At 42.7% G+C, this 20309-nt stretch overlaps 2 protein-coding genes across 7 annotated transcripts in view; both read left to right on the top strand.

Moving 5' to 3' along the window:
* Positions 1–20309, top strand: part of LOC311007956 (helicase POLQ-like) — a 107726-nt gene that overhangs the window by 9282 nt on the left and 78135 nt on the right. For 2 of the 4 annotated variants that reach the window (XM_084001380.1, XM_084001379.1), the window contains 4 exons: positions 3383–3556; positions 4463–4576; positions 13254–13388; positions 16511–16806. In XM_084001380.1, the coding sequence (XP_083857506.1) occupies positions 3383–3556; positions 4463–4576; positions 13254–13388; positions 16511–16615 (528 nt within the window). In that variant the 3' untranslated portion in view covers positions 16616–16806. Of the gene's footprint in view, positions 1–3382; positions 3557–4462; positions 4577–13253; positions 13389–16488; positions 16807–20309 lie in introns of those variants that run through there. The other 2 variants (XM_084001381.1, XM_084001382.1) reach the window with 2 other exon arrangements.
* The window catches only part of LOC311007958 (heparanase-like), a 30066-nt gene continuing 28907 nt past the window's right edge, over positions 19151–20309 (top strand). For all 3 annotated transcript variants that reach the window (XR_014596451.1, XR_014596452.1, XM_084001384.1), the window contains exon 1: positions 19151–19635. Coding sequence is in view for 1 of the 3 variants with exons in the window: in XM_084001384.1 (XP_083857510.1) it covers positions 19394–19635 (242 nt within the window). In the remaining 2 variants the exon portion in view is untranslated. The remainder of the gene's footprint in view (positions 19636–20309) is intronic.

The following is a 20309-nucleotide window of genomic DNA, read 5'->3' as shown; positions in this document are numbered from 1 at the left end:
ACGTAGTTTGGACTCGTCTTCTGTTAATTTCTAATCCAGCTGCACGCGACTGAGAGATTAGGACATTTACGTCGCTACACGCTGGTGCTCATGGGAAATGGAGTCTTCCTTCAGGAAAAACACGACCGCTCTGGTCCCCTGGCACCGCCCAAAATCAACCACAAATAAAAGTTCTTTAGTGTTGCTTTAAATCAATAAAATGCCTTTATTTATCAGGCATCGTCACAATGACGTTAAAAATAACTCATCAAGACTTCAACAGGGAGTCAAAAAGAAAAAAGACTCCCTGCGTTAGAGTTATTTTTAATAATTGTGACGATGCCAGATAAATAAAGTTATTTTATTGATTTAAAAAGAAGAAAGTGCCATGGAGTTTTTCTCTGTTTTCAACTAACAGATATCACTGTGACACTTTTTATGTAAATGAGGCAATGTCTAATTAAATATGTGCTAATTTGCATATATTTCCAGAACAGAAATCTGAACAATGGATGAAGCTACTTTCAAAATTTTTGTTTTATTTTGTCGACATATTAAGAGTCAGAAGTTTTTACAGAGGAGGATTTTGGATATCTCTTTTTATCACTTTGTAAATGTTGTATAAATGGGGCTGTGAATGATGTATCAACAAACGCTTCTGTAAAAACCTTCAGAATATAGAAAGGGATCAAACTTTGGTCGTTTGGTGTTATTGTCAGTTGTACTTTTATGATTTGTTGCTGATACAAAGAAAATGACAATTTTAGAGAACTTTACAAAGACACCTGACAGGACATGAGTCAAGCGCTGGCCGACGCAACTTATTTGTGCCCAAAGTGTTGACTTTATTTAGTTTCCACAACAGGATGTACACGACAACACTGTGACTTCTCCACTGACTCCAGAGTCATGTGACTCCACCCACGGCTCATTCTAGGAGTTTTTATATTTAAATAGTGTAGTAGCCGTTTGTCAAAACAAATAAAAGTTTCAAATCAAACTTTAAATCATAAAAATCAAAGGGCCACTGCTGCACTATGGGTTGTGGTGTAGACGGAGAGGAAGAAAAACATAATGTCCAATCAAATGTCCAGTTTCAACAACAAAAAACCCTGTTTCATTTAACCAGAAAAGCAGCGAACAAAGAACAAAGAAAAATCCTGTGGTAAAACCCATTAGCCCACCCAGGTGCATGCTGGTCCCTTACCGACAGCCTACCTATATAATCTCAGGTGAATTAACCAAAACACAAATAATAAATAAGAGAACACCTAAACTAAACAAATACGGTAATAGGGTTGCACGGTATACCGGTACTAGATTGGTACCGGGGTACTAACGCATTTAAAACGGTACCATACTGCGCTTAGATGGGACCGGTACTTTCATTCTGCGCCGCCAGCAGCGGTGACGTCGCCGCGTGAAGTCGCCGCATTGTAATTTGAGCCGCGAGGAGCGAGAGAGCGAGTCACAAACGAAGCAAGGTGCTTTTTATCATTACCGTTACAGCGCCACCTGTCCACGTGCCTGTGTTTGTGTGTGTGTCTGTGTGTGTGCGCCGCGCGCGCGAGAGAGAGACGGCCGCCACAGCCTCGTTAATAAGTTTTGTTTTTACCGCGGATCACCACTGGCTGCATGCTCTCTCTGTCTCTCTCTCTCTCTCTCTCTCTCTCTCTCTCTCTCTCTCTCTGTCTGTCTGTCTCTCTCTCTCTGTCTCTCTCTCTCTCTCTCTCTCTCTCTCTCTCTCTCTGTGAGTGAGTGAGCACGGCGAAGCAGCGCTACGCAGAGATGAATTAACGGAACGATATTGCGTTGATGGGGGTGGGGGGAACAGAATCAATTTGGTCTACATATGGGAAACAATAGGTGTATGTTTGAGTAACATGAACATTTGTGTTTCATTCTATAAACTACTGATAACAATTTCTCCCAAAAATTACAACTGGTCAAAATAACAAAAAAAGATGCAGTGTTTTCAGACCTCAAATAATGCAAAGAAAACAAGTTGATGTTCATTTTTAAACAGACATTTTTTAATTTAGGAAGAGTTCAGATTAATATAGATGGAATGTTAATCCTGCAGCAGCAGTAACTGTTTACTGATTTCCTGTTTTATGGTCCAAAATTTTTCTATTAAAATAAAGCCAATAATGACATTTTTTGTGTTCTCTTTTTATGTGGAAAAGTACCGAAAAGTATCGAAAAGTATCGAAAAACATGTTGGTACCGATACCGGTACCAAAATGTTGGTATCGTGACAACACTATACGGTAATAAGAAATCTAATTATAATGGGTAACACTTTACAATAAGGGCCCCTTAATTAACATTAGTTAGTACATTACATTATAAAGCATTAATTAACTGTTTACAGATATATTAACAATCATTATTATATTACTTAGGATTAGGAAACACATTAATTAATGTAGCCTATTAGTAAGCAGTTAATTAATGTTTACTACTCAAAGTTAGTTAATAAATTATTAAGTGATAATAAAAGTTGAATAATACAATTATTATTACTACACATTACTTTATATATTAATGCTTAATAATGTACTATTTAGTTAGTTAGTTAGTTACAGTTTATTTTGGACATGTTAAAAGAAATAAAACATAATACAGTAACGTTAATTAAAGCAGAAGTGAGTGATCCGGTCGTTTTGGCTAATGCTGCGTTCCAGGCAGGCTTTTGAAATCGTAAATTACAGCTTCAAGTCACAACTTACGACTTTGTAGCGTTCCAGGCAACCCACTCGTGTTTTTCCGACCTGTTTTACCTGTGAAAGTCACTATAACGGCCACTCGTAACTTCTGACCCGTGAACTCGTACCAGATCGAACTGGTACCACTTCACAGGACGGAAAAACACGAGTCTACGAGTTTCCTTGAACGCACCATAACAGTCCTCGTCGCTACGTCACCACATTCACGGCGTTCCTTGGCTGCACACACAGCCCTGCATGCCGTTCTCTCTCCTCATTGGATAAAAACTGTAGGATACGATAAATGTTTTCTCTTCGGCTCAGAGCAGAGCAGAGGGACTGACAGACCCGTGTTTCGGTCCAAACACTCTATGTAAGTGATTGCTGTCGGAAGATACAACTATTTAAGACTTATATTAACACAAATATATCACTTACTTCTGCTTTAAGGGACCCTTATTGTAAAGTGTTAATGAAATCAAATAAATTGATTCAGATATACTCACTACATGAAATACTAAACTAAACAGCACTAAATACTAACATTAAATAAATAAATAAATAAATAAATAGCTCCAACAGATCGTTTATTGGCCTTGTGGCACCTTTCATTCTGTTCCAGTTGTGACCAGTTTTATTGGCTGGATTAGATGTATTAACCCTCTCTGTGTCTCCGTGGCGATGGCGGCGGTCAGAGCGCGGACGCGGCGGTGGTGGGCAGGATGTACCTGGCTCTGGTCCTGTTCTCTCTGCTGAAGGAAACAGACCTGTGGTTGGTGTCGAGTCGCTTCCAGCTGAGCCGAGGCTTCGTCCAGACGCTGCTCAGCTCCTCCTCCGCATTCTGCTCCTGCGTGCTGCACTTCACCCAGGTAACAGGCCACGCCCCCTCACACACACAGGCCACGCCCACTCACAGACATTAGGCCCCGCCCACTCCCACACACAGGCCCCGCTGAAGGAAGGAAGGAGGGACAGAAAGAAGGGAGGGAGGAAGGATGGAGGAAGAAAGGGAGGAAAGGAGAGAGAGAGAGGAAGGAAGGGAGGAGAGGGGAAGGAGGGAGGGAGGGAGGAAAGAAGAAGGGGTGGAGGAATAGAAGGAAGGGAGAGAGAGAGGAAGGAAGGGAGGAAAGGAGAGGGAGAGAGGAAGGAAGGGAGGAAAGGAGAGAGAGAGAGGAAGGAAGGGCAGAAGGAAGGGAGGAAAGGAGAGAGAGAGGGGAAGGAGGGAGGAAGGATGGAGGGACAGAAGGAAGGGAGGAAAGGAGCGAGAGAGAGGGGAAGGAGGAAGGAAGGAAGGGTGGAGGAACAGGAGGAAGGGAGAGAGAGAGGAGGGAGAGAGGAAGGAAGGGAGGAAAGGAGGGACAGAAGGAAGGGAGGAAAAGAGAGAGAGAGGGGAAGAAGGGATGGAGGGACAGAAGGAAGGGAGGAAAAGAGAGAGAGGGGAAGGAGGGAGGAAGAAAGGAAGGAGAGAGAGGGGGGGGAGGAAGGATGGAGGGACAGAAGGAAGGGATTAAAGGAGAGAGGGGAAGGAGGGAGGAAGGAAGGATGGAAGGACAGAAGGAAAGGAGAGAGAGAGGAGGGAGGAAAGGAGAGAGAGAGGGGAAGGAAGGATGGACAGAAGGAAAGGAGGAAAGAAGGAACAGTACCGTTAACAAGAGGTGTGTGTGTGTGTGTGTGTGTGTGTGTGTGTGTGTGTGTGTGTGTGTGTGTGTGTTTCTCTGTGTGTGTGTGTGTGTGTGTGTGTGTGTGTGTGTGTGTGTGTGTGTGTGTGTGTGTAGGAGCTGGAGGAGCTGTGGCCGTTCCGAGCGCTGCTGACCGAGCTGACCCGCCGGCTGAGCTACTGTGTGAAGGCCGAGCTCGTCCCCCTGATGGAGGTCACCGGGGTCATGGAGGTCAGTCACACGCCCCGGGGTCAAAGGTCAGAGGTCACGGAGAGACGCAGGTTTGGGTCTAGTGTTGGAGCGAAGAGAGAATCTAGTGATTGATAATCGATCGATTATTTACTGCTCATGTTACATCAGAGTGAGTGAATGAGAAACTAAAACAAACATTTCACTTTTATTTCTGACTCAATAATCGATCAATACTGATCAGTTTCAGCTCTGATTTGATGTCGATCAATCAGACATGAGGAAACAAACCTGGTTCTAATTAAACAAAAAAAGTCTCATGATCAATGAATCTGATTGAAATCCGACAGATTAGATATTAGTTGTTCATCTGCAGCTGTTCCAATAATCAATCAATCATTCAATCAATGTTATTTATCATTCATTTATTTTTTAACAAATAAGACAAAACTTCTTCAACTGGAATTCTTCTGAAATTCTTCTCCAGTTGGTTCTTTGATTTTTATTGAGCTAATAGACGTTCGGAGACATCAACTGATCAATGAATCAATCAATAACCAGTATTTGGATCTAGCGATTGATAATCGATCGATCATTTGAAGTCATCTGCTGCTGCTCATTTTACATCAGAGTGAATGAGAAACTACTGACTCAATAATCAATAAGTTTCAGCTCTGAGAGAGAGATGGAAACAAACCTGCTTCTAATTAAACAAAAAACAGTCTCATGATCAATGAATCTGATTGAAATCTGACAGATTAGATATAAGTTGTTCATCTGCAGCTGTTCCAATAATCAATCAATCAATTTTATTTATTTATTTCTTAACAAATGAGACCAAACATCTTAAACTGGAATTTGTGAATTCCTCTCCAGTTTTTATTTTTTATTTTTATAGAGCTGAAAGACGTTCTGAGACATCAATTGATCAATCAATCAATCACCAATATTTTGATGATTTAATTGATTATCTTTATTATTCTTTTTTTTATTTTAAGAAAAAATAAATGATAAATGACGTCCAGAGCCCTATGTTCTACAGTCCGGCGGGGATATGGGGGGAAGAGAAGGAGGAAGAGAGGGCTGTGGTAGAAGAAAAGGCTGTACCAGGGGATCCTGAGGGAAGAGAGATTATGTTAAATCAACCAAGATAGAACAGAACAATGCACAACAATACACACTAAAAGACTGCTATCCAGTGATGATAAAATACTAAACAGTAAAACATTTACACACTCCATGATTTGCCATTAAAAAGCCGTTAAAGGGATAGTTCACCCAAAATTCAAATTTCACTCATTATCTACTCACCCTCATGTCGACTAAGAGCTGTGAGAATTTTCAGAGTCCTCCGTTCCTTCTCTGAGTTACGGGGGGGTCTGCGCAGCAGTATTTGTCCATATAATGGTTGTGAATGGACACCATGTTTCTTCGTCCAAAAAGACACACCAAAAAACATCCAGATACCTCCATACTGCTCGTCTGTAATGTCCCTCTTGTATTGAAGCCCCGACATGAGAAATTGTTCCGCCGGTCAGTGCAAATCACGTGAGATTTGCATTTACACAGGCAGAGCAGTGAACTGAGACACTGGGAGCTTCCGCTACAAACAAGCTTAAAATATAGACTTATTTAATTTTTTTCGGAACAATTTCTCATGTTGGGGCTTCAATACAAGAGGGACATTACAGACGAGCAGTATGGAGGTATTTGGATGTTTTTTGGTGTGTCTTTTTGGACGAAGAAACGTGGTGTCCATTCACAACCATTATATGGACAAATACTGCTGCGCAGACCCCCCCGTAACTCAGAGAAGGAACGGAGGACTCTGAAAATTCTCACAGCTATTAGTTGACATGAGGGTGAGTAGATAATGAGTGAAATTTGAATTTTGGGTGAACTATCCCTTTAAGTCTGGTTTTAAAATCGGAAAGGGTGATGAATGCCTGTAGTTTTAGTGTTTTTTTTTTTTTTTTTCCCAATTTCTTTATTGAGTTTTTGCAGACAGTACAGAACAATACATCAGTTTCACGTTGTGTTAGAGCGTCTGCATTAGAGTGAAGTACAAAAAAAGAACAAGACAAAAAGAGAACCCCAACATGAATCCCACTATCCCTCCCAACAACCCATGTCAGATGTAATCACAGTAAACGACTCAATTATTACACAAATAAATTTAGTACAGATAAGACAAAAAAAAGGGTAAAGTATCAAATGTATCAAAGAAGAAATATCAAATGTAAGTATATATACAAATATAAATAAATATCAAAGGAGAATAGAAGAAAATAAATAAATAAAAATAAAAAAATAAAAAATAAAAAGGGGGGGGGGGGGGGGGGGGGGTACTCTCTCTTTCCAACAGTTAAGAAGCGTCCTCGGCATCATCAGGAGTAACATTAAGACTGTTACTAATATAATCCAGCAGTGGGTCCCAAGTTTTATGGAATGCTGTCAGAGATCCCTTCTGTGAAAACCTTAACTTCTCTAACTTTAGACATTGTAAAATCTCCCGTATCCAACTGTTATGAGTCGGTGGGGAAACATGCTTCCATTTAAGTAGAATGGCACGCCTGGCTAGCAAGGTGGTAAAGGCCATGACACGCTGTGTAGAAACAGGGAGATTTTTAGGCAGAGGAAGACCAAAAAGAGCAGTCAGGGGATTTGGTTCTAAATTTGTGTTAAGAGCCTGTTTGAGAGTTTGGAATATATTGGACCAAAAGTTGGTCAACCTCGGGCACGACCAGAACATGTGCACATGGTCGGCTGGGGACTGTTTACAGCGGTTACAGGCATCACTGTGACTTGGATATATCTTTGCCAATTTAGCGTTAGTGAAATGGGCTCTGTGAAGCACCTTCCACTGTAATAGACCGTGCCTGGCGCAAATCGACGAAGAATGGATTAGTTTTAAAATGTCTCTCCACTGGACATCAGTAATGTCTACCCCCAAATCCTTTTCCCATACGTTTTTAGGCGATATAGTGGGGGCTGGGCTCAGAAGTGCAATCTTATTATAAATGACAGATATCAGTCGCTTTTGTTGCAGGTCGAGAGACAGCAGTTGGTCTATTTCAGCTTCAGGGGGGCGGTTTGGGAAATGTGGGAACTGCTTTTGGATAAAGTGTCTAATTTGAAGATACCGAAAAAAATGGCTATTAGGCAGGTTGTATCTATCTGACATAGATGCAAAAGACGTGAAAACACCTTCTTCATACAGGTCCTTAAGTGTTCTGAGGCCCTTATCCGACCATATGCGGAATGTAGGGTCAGAGCGGGAAGGGAGAAATGCATAATTATTCAAAACCGGGGAAAGAACTGAAGCCCTATGGAAACCGTGCTGCTTTCTGAACTGGATCCAAATTTTAATTGTATTGGTGACGACCGGATTAGGTGAGACATTATGGGCACTTATGGGGAGCTGTGAACATATCGTAGAATGTAGAGAGCAAGAAGAAGATGAGATCTCAGTGTGAGCCCAGGGTGGACAGGTGTCTGCACCTTCACCATGGAGCCAATATATAAGTTTATTAATGTTGCAGGCCCAAAAATAGTGGCGAAAATTTGGCAATGCTAGCCCACCTTCAGGTTTGGGAAGTTGAAGAATGTTTTTCTTAATACGGGCTGGTTTATTATGCCAAATAAAAGTATTAAATTGTTGGTCGAGATTAACAAAAAAGGATTTATTAAGACAAATTGGAATGTGTTGAAAAAGATACAAAAATTTCGGAAGAACTACCATCTTAATGAGATTAACTCGGCCTGCAAGAGACAGGGGGAGGGCAGCCCATCTGGACAAGTCCGACTTGCATTTATCTAATAAGGGCTGAAAATTCTTCTGAAAGAGTTCCCTGAAGGAGCTGGTAATAAACACCCCCAGATACTTGAATCCCTCTTCAGCTATTTTGAAAGGAAATACGGATTGTGGGAGAGATCTCGCCAAATTATTAACAAAAAATAGCTCGCTTTTCTGAATGTTTAATTTATACCCTGATAGGTGCCCAAACTGATCCAGAGTTGACAAAATTGGGGGGAGGGAGGATGTGGGGTTTGAAATAAATAAGAGAAGGTCATCAGCATATAAAGAGAGTTTGTGAACTAGACCGAAACGAGAAATGCCTTCAAACTCATTCTGGTTTCTAAGCCAGATGGCTAGTGGCTCGATGGCTATATTGAACAACAAGGGTGAAAGCGGACATCCCTGCCGGGTCCCACGTTTGAGAGGGAAGTATGCTGAATGGACGCCGTTAGTATTTACAGAAGCCGAGGGGATGGCATACAGAAGTTTAACCCAAGAAATAAAATTAGAATCAAAGCCAAATTTCTCTAAAATAAAAAATAGAAATCCCCACTCCACCCGGTCAAAAGCTTTCTCTGCATCAAGCGCCACTACAATTTCAGGAGTGTTTGACGCGGGTGAGTATATAATGTTCAATAGCCTTCTGGTGTTAAAGAATGGATGTCTCCCCAATGTGAAGCCTGTCTGGTCTAAGGAGATTATTGATGACATCACACTTTGGAGGCGGAGGGCGAGAACCTTAGCCAGAATCTTATAATCTATGTTTAAAAGTGAGACAGGTCTATAGCTACCACAGGAGGTAGGATCTCTATCTTTCTTCAGAAGCAGTGAAATAGATGCCTCATACAGGGTCGCTGGCAGTCTGCCTTCAGTAAAGGAATCATTGAACATTCTCACCAGGATGGGGGCTAGTAACATCGAGTACGCCTTAAAGAACTCGACTGTAAAACCGTCGGGACCGGGAGATTTCCTGTTTTGCATAGAATTGATTGCTTCGTGCACCTCCAACAAAGAGATGGGTCTGCCCAATTCTCTGGCGATATTTACTTCAATTTGAGGATATGTTAACCGGTCTAAAGGATTGGGGGTCGCTGCAGTAATTGGGTTGCATTCAGAAGTATACAGTGTGGTATAGAAATCAGAAAAACACTTATTGATAACTGCTGGATCAGAAGCGAGGCTACCATCAGGTTGCTTAATTTGAGAAATCAATCTAGAAGCGCTAGCTGCGCGGGCCTGCTGTGCCAATAATCTTCCAGCCTTATCTCCCTGCTCAAAAAAGTTTTGTTTCGATTGTCGCAGCTGTCTCTCCACTACGCGTGTCATTAACAGGTCATGTTCCGAATGCAGCAGTAACCGTTTCTTATAGAGGGTGGGGGATGGGGAGGTGGAGTAGGTTCCATCAAGCTTTAAAAGTTCCTCTGCAATTTCCACCAGCCTAGCCTGCTCAGCCCTTCTCATTTGGGAAATATAAGATATCACCTGTCCACGAATAGTAGCTTTAAGCGCTTCCCACAGAATGTTACTGCTGACATCAGGGGTGTCATTAAACTCTATGTAAGAACGAATTTGAGTCGCAACAAAATCTTTGAATGTATTATCTGACAACAAGTGCGAGCTGAACCTCCATCGTGAGCGTGGAGTTGTATCTCGTGGAAAACTAATGTCAACTGTGGTGGGAGCATGGTCGGAGATGGTTATTGGGTGATACTCACATGCATTCACGGCGTCTAGGAGATTATTATCAAGCAGGAAGAAATCTATTCGGGAGAACGTGTGGTGTACATGGGAAAAAAAAGAAAAAGCTCTACCATGGGGGTTTTTAAACCTCCAAGGATCAGAGATTCCCAACTGCGATACATACGTTTTTACTACATTCGCTGATTTGGATAGTGTGGTTTGTGTAGGGGAAGATCTGTCGAGAGTCACATCCTGCACGAGATTAAAGTCCCCACCCATAATAATGCGGTGACTATCAGCGTTTGGAATTTTTGCAAAGAGCCTCGTAAAAAATTGGTCATCGTCCCAGGTTGGCGCATAAACTGAAACTAAGACCACAGGTATATTCTGAAGCGTGCCCGAAACTATGACATAGCGGCCGTCAGTGTCTAGAATTACATTTGTTGGCTCGAACAAGACCCTTTTATGAATAATAATGGCTGCCCCTCTAACTTTATCTGTAAATTTTGAATGGAATAAGTGGCTCATCCACGCCCTCTTAATACGTGGGGTGTCAGATGTTTTGAGATGTGTCTCTTGCAAAAATATCACGTCCCCTTTAAGGTGTTGTAACTGTGTCAGGATCTTACCAATTTTAATCGCATTGTTCATGCCCTTAGTATTCCAGGAAATCAGACGAACTCCGTTATCTGTCTTCACAGCATTAGCCATAGAGCCGACAGTAACAAGTTAGATTGACACTGCATGACCTGTATTCTGTACTGTAATGAAGGGAGAGAGAATGGGGAGGCGTTGAAAAGGAGAGAAAAAAAAGGAGAGAGAGAAAAAAAAAAAGGGGGGGGGGGAACAAAAAATAAAGACAAAACAGTGATAACATTTGTGACCACCTGAGGGCTACACCCACAATAAGGAACAACATCTGAGCTCTCCAGCTCCCAGCTAACAACTAAACTAAGCTTCCGGGGTCTCCTTCCCTTGCATTAACAATAATTGACCCCACATAAGTCACAGAGAAAAACATTAATAAACATATCAAGTGCTATGTTCCAGACAAGGTATATAAACTTTTTTTTTTTTTTTTTTTTTTTTTTGCGGAGAAATGAGCCAAAGTATAAAATATTACTGCATAGGACTTGCACATCTATGGCTCCATACAACGTTTAAAAACTCTAGAACATCCTGTGAGAATAATAATAACATCCAGGACCAGGAGGTAGAGCTTGTTAAACTTTGCAAACACATGTGTAAATTAAAAAAAAAAAAAAAAAAAAACTTGGCACGAGAACGGGTTGAAGATAATCTAAATTCTTAAAGTAGCCTGGTGTAAACGAGAAGAAAGAAACATGAAAAAGAGGGAATTCAAAAAAATATTAGCGAATATCGGATCTCAAATCAATGTGCAGGTAATGTAATAAAATGTCCAGCCGGTGATTATTGTTTAAACCTCTGCACAGTCAAAACACCAGCAGTCCGTCGGGACCGTGGTCTGTAACTACTAATGATGCAGTCTGAGAATTAACTCCAGGCCCGTCCGGGGCTGGTGAAGACAGTTATATAGTTGGCATCATATTAACTCACGGTTATCCAGTAAGCATAACAGTGGTTCATCATGGTGGGCTTACTGTAGTCGCTCATGGTCGTCAGGTCTCCTCCGTGCGGATGGATGTTATGAAGCCTCTAGCCTCGGAGACCGAAGAAAACCTCTTCCTCTCCCCATCTTTCATCACGATGACAAGCCTGGCAGGGAATAGCAATGCAGGTTTGAAGCCCATGTTGTAGAGCTCCGACATCACCTCCCTGTACTTCTGGCGTTGTTCCACAACCTCCGGCGCGTAGTCCTCGTAAATGGAGATGGGGGAGCCTCTGTACTGCAGCTTGCCTCTCCTGGTTCGGGCTTCACGTATGATCCTCTCCTTCACCTGGTACCTGTGCAGCCTGATAATGACGGGCCGTGCTCTCTGCCCCGGCTTCGGTTTCTCGGATAGCGTACGATGAGCTCGGTCACATTCCGGCGGTGAGTCCAGGACGCCTTCGCCAAAAACTTCCATGAGCAGGTCTGCAAAGAAGGCTGTGGGTCGCGGTCCCTCCACTGACTCAGGTACGCCGACCACTCTGATATTGTTCCGCCGGCTCCGGGACTCCAGGTCGCTGACTTTAGCTAACAGCTTAGCATTGCTCTCCGTTAGCATAGCACAGGATGCCTCCACTGTCAACAGGCGCTCGTCTTGTAGAGTAGCATTTACCTCGAGAGAGACTATCTTCTGAGCGTGGTCAGACACTGTGGTGTGGACGTGGTCCAGCTTTGTTTCGAGTGTTGAAATGGAGGCTTTGAAATCAGCGGAGAGGGCTTGGCGGTGGTCTTCCAAAAGGTTAGCAATGGCTGCCATGCTAAACTCATCACTTGCCTCGTGTGCGGGACTGACCTTAGCACCCTGCTCTTTTACGTTGTGTCTGGTCGCGTACGTCGACATATTTCGGGGATATGTCCGTCAAAAGAGATGAATATTACCCTTTGTTGTGACTTTCGGGGTCTTGAAACGTTAAATTGACAATAGTTGCGGGAGCGAGACTCGACACGCGTCTACTCCATCGCAGCCAAACCGGAAGAGTTTTAGTGTTTTTTGGAGATTGTTCCAGCCAGAGGGAGCAGAGTACATGAATGCCCTTTTACCAAACTCAGTATGAGTTCTAGGGACAGAGGTAGATAGAAAGTCCAGAGAGCGCAATCTGTATGTATGATGGGTTTGATGTGAGAGTGAGGTAGGTGCAGAGGTATGAGGGAAGTAGTCCAATAATTGCTTCATAGATGAAGATGTACCAGTGTAAAAGCCTACGTGCAGACAAAGACAGCCAGCCTACTTTAGCAAACAGAGTACAATGATGGGTGAGTGACTTACAGCCGGTAATGTATCTTAAAGCACAATGATAAATGGCATCCAGCATAATGCAAAGAGGTAGAGCAGGGATTCATGTACAGTACATCACCATAATCCAACAAAGGGATAAAAGTAGCAGCAACAAGCCTTTTTTTTTTAGAGACAAAAGAAAAACAAGATTTGTTTCTGAAATAAAAGCCCAGTCTCACTTTTAGCTTGTATCTGATTGACAGATTGTGTGTGTGTGTGTGTGTGTGTGTGTGTGTGTGTGTGTGTGTGTGTGTGTGTGTGTGTGTGTGTGTGTGTGTGTGTGTGTGTGTGTGTGTGTGTGTGTGTGTGTGTGTGTGTGTGTGTGTGTGTACAGTGTCGGGCGAAGCAGCTGTACGACGCCGGCTACAAGACTCTGACTCACCTGGCCAACGCCGACCCGGCCCTCCTGTCCCGCTCCATAGAAAACCTCTACAGGAAACAGGCCAATCAGATCGTAGCGTCGGCGAAGGTGAGGCTCCTCCTCCTCCTTCATCATCATCCGTGATGTCATTAAAGGATAATAAACGTTTTTTACAATCTGGACCTTATTTCTAGCATAAAATACGATCATTTCCTCCCCCAGATAACTTTGGTGTCATTACAAGTGGTTGTGATGAAATTATCTCCAGCCGAGAGCCGCGTATATCCGTATAATGGAGTCTACAGGGCAGCAGAATGCAGCCTCTAAATAACACATTATCTGCAGAGAAACTCCTTCATTTCACCATTATTTAGTTCTGATAGGCTAGTGCTATTCCCCTCTGAGTCCGGGGTTAGCTGCTATCAACATCCGGGGTCTGTAGGTTGACCTACTGACCTCTGACCTGGATGATGTCATCTCTGAGCGCCACGCTGCGCGGCTTGTTGCTAATGCTAATGTTACGGTTCGTTTCTGTGTGTTTCTGACTTGTCAGAACAAAATGAGCAGCTGGATGAAGTTCAGCTTCCACAGGCTTCCTCTCCTCAACCTGGACTCACTAAAGCTCCGGATAGTTGAGATAAAAATGGACCCGAATGCCGAAGCGGAATGATTATTATCAGAATGAGCCGCGCGGTGCTCAGAGATGACATCATCCAGTAGGGCTGGGCCAAAAAATAGATTTTTATATTAATCGCGATTTTTTTCTGCCGATTTTTAAAAACCTTTTTCGATTTTTTTCTTTTTTTTTGGGACGACCAATCTTTATTGTACGATCATATATTCTGTGCCATTACACTCGACAAAGTCAAACCGGCCTGTTGTGTTCGTTTGTTCACAGATATCTATGTGAAAAAACCAACACAACAGACAAACTGATGTGATGTGTGTATTGTTTTTTGTAAATATGACTTATGATGTATTGTCAGGTGTTTGGTTTAACCTGCTCTTGTTTAAAGGGATAGTTCAACATTTTGGCAAATTGGCCCATTGCCATAATCCCTATAGTCATAGCAGCAGTAGGTTCGTTACCTTTAATTGTCGGTGTAAGCTATTTTTAGAACGGCGGAGCAGAGCCGTGAGCTGCTCAGAGCTACGCTACGGAGGCTCATGGGATTTCTTGGTTTCCCTCATCAAACTCATCAAATACACAATCCAACAACTCAAAAACGCTGTCGTGGACAAGTTGTGAGCTGCACATTCACCACGCTATGAGATAATAACGGAACGTTACGAGACGGAGCTGTTTTAGAGGTAAATTCATGCAAAACCGCTGATGCGTGTTGCGTTCAGGGACAGTTTTTCAGCAAGCAGACTTGTATTTGATGAGTCTGGTGAGAGAAACCAAGAAATTCCATTAGCCTCCACAGCGTAGCTCTGAGCAGCCTGCTGCTCCACTCCACCGTTCTAAAAATAGGTTACACCGACAAATAAAGTTAACGAACCTACTGCTATGACTATAGCGATTATGGCAATGGGCCAATTTGCCAAAATGTTGAACTATCCCTTTAAGGAAAGAAAATCACAATACCGGTAATTGAAATATAAGGCAATCGCAATACTTGGTAAAATCGGATGGCAATACTTGTTTAATCAGAATCGCAATTTAAATCGAATCGGGACCCAAAAATCGTTAGAGAATCGAATCGGCACAAAAGCATATCGGCCCAGCCCTAATCATAACTAAATATTGTGAAATGAAGGAGTTTCTCTGCAGATAATGTGTTATTTATGGCGCATTTCCACTAGCACGGCTCGGCTCGATACGGCTCGGCACGGCACGGCTCGGCTCGGTTTGGTTGTGTTTCCATTACAACTGAGTATCACTAGTGCCGCCGTGACGTCATTTACACGGCGCCGAGCAACGCTCTAAACTCTGTAAATATATAACTTTAGCAACATTTGAAACATTTTCAGGCGAGAAAGTAGTCGTTTAGATCCCCACCGTGTTGAAAAACTGACAAAATACCAGCTGTTTACAATTTTGTTTCAACGAAGTCGGCGTTACTAAAGCTAGCCGTAGTGAGCAACGCACTTCCGGTTATTTTCACAAAATAAAATACCCATTGCCTTTTATCATAAGGAAAGCCATTACGATAGAACTGGTGCTTTTACTTTGTAAACAGGAAGTGAACCTACCCTCGCTGTAGCTAGCTTTAAACCGCCGTTTTGACTGCTCTCGTCCCGTTAACGGCATTTAACCGTTCAATATGCCTTACCGGAGAGTCTACCAGCTCTGAGATCGGCCTGGTTCATTGTAAAACATTTATTTATTGATGTAAATGTGGTGTTTTCTGTGCGTACAGACCCCAAGGCAGTGCTGCTCTTCTGTCTAACCACAAACAAACTTCTGCTACAGCCACAATTGTTAGATTTCATCAATGAGACCAACATTTAAGAGTTTAACCAGCCGGTGGTAAACCTCTAAAAGCCACCGGGGAAGTTAATTAGCGGTCGTTTTCTCCTCGGGGTGACGGTGGTAGGCTGGCCGGCGGAGCACGTCAGGAGCCGGGCTGCTGCCTCTGTGATGAACCGCTGCTCGGACCTGGAGCTTCACTTCTCCGAAAAACATCGGGGCAAACTTCTAAACAGCCGTCGTTTGGATAAACTAACCGCACATGGGGATCTAAACAGTTACTTTCTCGCTTGAAAAAATATTAAAACTTAATAAAGTCACGTAATAACAGAGCCAGTCTCAATATTAGAAATTCTCTGGTAATAACAGGCTTCAGGCTTCAGCAGGAACATTTCTGTTGTCGGTCGTCGCTTCCAGTGACGACACTCATCGGCCAATCAGTGGAAGGCAGTCGGCTGACGTCACGTTTTAGTAACGCTTCGGCTCGCTTGGAACCAGGGCTGAGGTGATACCAAAAATGTACCTGGTTGCAGGTACTGCGTGCTAGTGGAAACACGCAATAGCGCGCCGAGCCGTGCCGTACCGAGCCGAACCGTGCTAGTGGAAATGCGCCATTAGAGGCTGTAGACTCCATTATACGGATATACGCGCCTCTCGGCTGGAGCTCATTTCATCACAACGACTTGTAATGACACCAAAGTTATCTGGGGGAGGAAATGATCGTATTTTATGCTAGAAATAAGGTCCAGGTTGTAAAAAAAAAAAAACGGTAATTATCCTTTAACTGGTGAACAGATGACGTGTGTTTGTGCTGCAGATGCTGCTCAGTGAGAAGGCGTCGGCGCTACAGGAGGAAGTGGACGAGCTTCTGGCTCCGCCCACCGACCTGCCCACCGCTGAGGGGGCGGGGCCACACGGATGACATCATCGTCATCACCATCATCATCATCATCGTCAGTCAGCTGGTTCCTGGTTTTATGGTTTCATTTCCTGCTATAATGGAGACTCCCGTGACCAGACTCTTGACGATCATGGAGAACGAGGTCAAAGGTCACAGAGGTCAATTATTTATTCTGTTTATCAACCACCTGTAAATAAATAAAAACATCTGGATGAGTCGCTGTCGTTCAGTTCACACATCTGGAGCTCTGCCAGCTGCGGTTTTTAAAATAAAGACACAAAAACCAACAACTACAGTTCTTCATCTGCAGGTGCAACAAATAATTTAAACATTTCTACAAGAAAGTTGGTAAAATAAAAGAAAATAATATTGAGAATCAAACACATCGGAATCTTTATGTGGAATTTTTACTTAAAAAAAAAAAAAATTACTCTGTTCTCAGTTAAATAACTTATATTAGTAAAATATTGAGGATTGATTTTCTATTTAAAAAGACAAATTAAATCTTAAAACACAAACTGATCAATGAAATTCAACTGTGTTCAGACGAGATGTATTTAAAATATTAATATAATTTGAATTATGTTGAGTTTTATGACGATACAAACAGAAGGGCAGATGGATCAATCATCAAAACATCATGATAAACTAATAAAAACAGACAATATCATCAGAAAAAGCAGTGTATTACAGTGACTGATGTGATTAAACCAGAACATTTACTTTATATAGTGTCACAGTTTTACAGTTTAATCTTCCCAACATTTTGTCCAGTACTTGAACTTCTCACATTAACAGGTGATCAGAGCAGTTTTATAAAATGATGTAATAAAGATCTGATGAAAAATTAATTAATCTCATGTTTTATAGAGATAGAATCCATCTGCTTCAAGATCAATAAATATATTTCAGGTTTTCTCCACCTGTTTCCTTAACTCAGCTGCTTTTTATTAAAGTTTAATTTAAAGTGAGACACTACAGGTGAACTGGGTCAAAATTTAAACTAACAGATATCACTGTGACACTTCCCAAGTTTATCTCTTACATTATATGATACGATACGATAAACTTTATTGTCCCGTTCAGGGAAATTTGTCTTGGACTCTGTAGCTGCGCCATAAATGCCTTGATGGCCACAATGACAAAAAAACAATACACCTCCGCCGTACCAACCCAGCAAACACAAGACATAACAGCATTGCACATATAACATAACACATACATACCACCTCATGAATTCATCATAGTAAGAGCACTATAAGAATCATTGTACATTAAGACAATTGTTTATTGTATTACAAGTTTTGTCAAATTTTATGTTTAAATATGTAAATGAGGCTATATCTAATGAAATATGACCTAATTTGCATACATTTCTAGAACAGAAATCTGAACAATAAAGCTACTTTCAGAATTTTGTTTTATTTTGTTGACATTTTAGAGTTTAGAGAGAGTTTTTACAGAGGAGGATTTTGGATATCTCTTTTTATCACTCTGTAAATGAGAAAATACTGTCACCAGCCCTAAAAAAAAAAATCAAATTTCTTCATGTTTTTTGTAATACAATGTTGTATAAATGAGGCTGTGAATGATATATCAACAATCCCCTCTGTATAAACCTTCAGGATATAGAAAGGGATCAAAGTGGAAGGTTTGGTGTCTGTAAGTGCTGCTGAAGTGGAGATTTCTAGCTCAGAGTCTGAAGAAAAACTCTTTCCATAGATTGTTATTGTCAATCCTACTTTTATGATTTGTTGCTGGTACAAAGGAAATGACAATTTTAGAGAACTTTACAGTGACACCAGACAGGACATGTGTCGGACTAACTTTTGGTGAATTTAGGATAAATTTACATATGAAAGAGACTAAATGACGCAAAATAAAAACCTTAATGTGGATTTTCTACCATTTCTTTCCACTAGTCTGAGAGAAAACATGTTAAGGAAACAAAATCTCAAAACTGATCAGTGCATGAAAAAACAATGTTGTGTTTCGCTTTAACCCTCCTCTGTGTTGTCCTCCTTGGTCAACGAAGGATGGAGGGAAAGAAGGGAGGAAAGAAAGGAGGAAGGCAACAGATTGGGTCAAGGAAGGAAGAATAAAGGATGAAGGGAAAGAAGGGAGGAAGGAAGGGAAAATAGATGGAGGAAAGAAGGAAGGGAGAAAGGAAGGAGTGGGGAAAGGTGAGAAGAGAGGAAGGAAATGAGAGAGGAAGGAAGGAAGGATGGGGGAAGAAAGGGAGGAAAGGAGAGAGGAAGGAAGGATGGGGGAAGAAAGGGAGGAAAGGAGAGAGGGGGAGGAAGGATGGAGGGACAGAAGGAAGGAGGGACAGAAGGGAGAGAGGGGGGAAGGAAGGAGGGATGGAAGGGAGGAAAGGAGAGAGAGGGGAAGGAAAGGAGAGAGGGAGGAAGGAAGGGGTGGAGCAACAGAAGGAAGGAAGGGAAGGGGAGAGAGAGGGGAAGAAGCAATGAAGGATGGAGGGACAGAAGGAAGGGAGGAAAGGAGAGAGAGGGAGGGAGGGAGGAAAGGAGAGAGAGAGGGGAAAGAAGGAGCAGTAAAACAGATCGGGTCAGTCTGACAACAAGAGGGTTAAAGTTACAAATACAGAAACATTCCGCTCCATTGTGTGTGTGCGTCTCTTTGTGTGTGTGTGTGTGTCTCTTTGTGTGTGTGTGCGTGTGCATGTGATGCCGCTCCTGTGTGATCCCAAAAGGAGAAGCGCGTGCCCGACGGTAAACAGACCTAGTAACGTTACAGGAAGTTGCTCACGTGCAGCTGGAGCAGCAGCAGCAGTCAGACATGGTTCACCTCGCGCCGCTGCAGCTGCTTCTTCTGGTCTGGCTCGTGTCGGTCCGGACCCACGGGATTCGGACCCGGACCGGAGGAACAGGACCACCAGAACCAGTGGACTATAACAGCACCGTGGCCGTGGCCGTGACCGTGGACCTGTCCTCCGTGACGCACCGGGTCGATCCGCGCTTTCTGTCCGTCACCATCGATGCGAGTCTGGCCACGGAGGAGAAGTTCATGTACCTGCTGGGGTCGGTGTGTGTGTGTGTGTGTGTGTGTGTGTGTGTGTGTGTGTGTGTGTGTGTGTGTGTGTGTGTTAATGAAGCAGCTTTTCCTTCTTCTTGACTTAAATCCTGTAACTGGAGCTCCGTTGATCCTCCGGTTAAATCCAGCGACTCTGTCCGCAGATCAACGCTCAGGGCGCGGCCACAGGTCCGACTCATCCCCGGGGCTGCGCTCCGAGAACCGGGATGATGATGATACACAGACACAAAAGAGACAGTTGAGACACAGTTAAGATGTAGCTAATAGAGACAGTAGAGGGGGTAGAGACGCAATAGAAACAGTAGAGACAGAAGCAACACTAGAGTAGAGACATAAAAGACAGTTGAGATACAGTTAAGATGTAATGGAGACAGTAGAGACATAATAGAAACAGTAGAGTAGAGACAGTAGTAGAGTAGAGACATAAAAGAGACAGTAGAGACACAGTAAAGATGTAATAGAGACAGTAGAGACACAGTAGAGGGGGTGGAGACACAATAGAAACAGTAGAGACAGAGTAGGCTAGAGTAGAGACAGCAAAGTACAGACATAATAGAGACATAGAGACATAGTTAAGATGTAATAGAGACAGTAGAGACACAGTAGAGGGAGTAGAGACACAATAGAAACAGTAGAGACAGAGTAGAGTAGAGACAGAAGC

This window comes from Trachurus trachurus, assembly GCF_905171665.1.
Source record: "Trachurus trachurus genome assembly, contig: scaffold_124_arrow_ctg1, whole genome shotgun sequence".
Taxonomy (NCBI): domain Eukaryota; kingdom Metazoa; phylum Chordata; class Actinopteri; order Carangiformes; family Carangidae; genus Trachurus; species Trachurus trachurus.
Note: the sequence above shows the minus strand (reverse complement) of the source record. Positions and strands in the feature narration are given on the sequence as shown.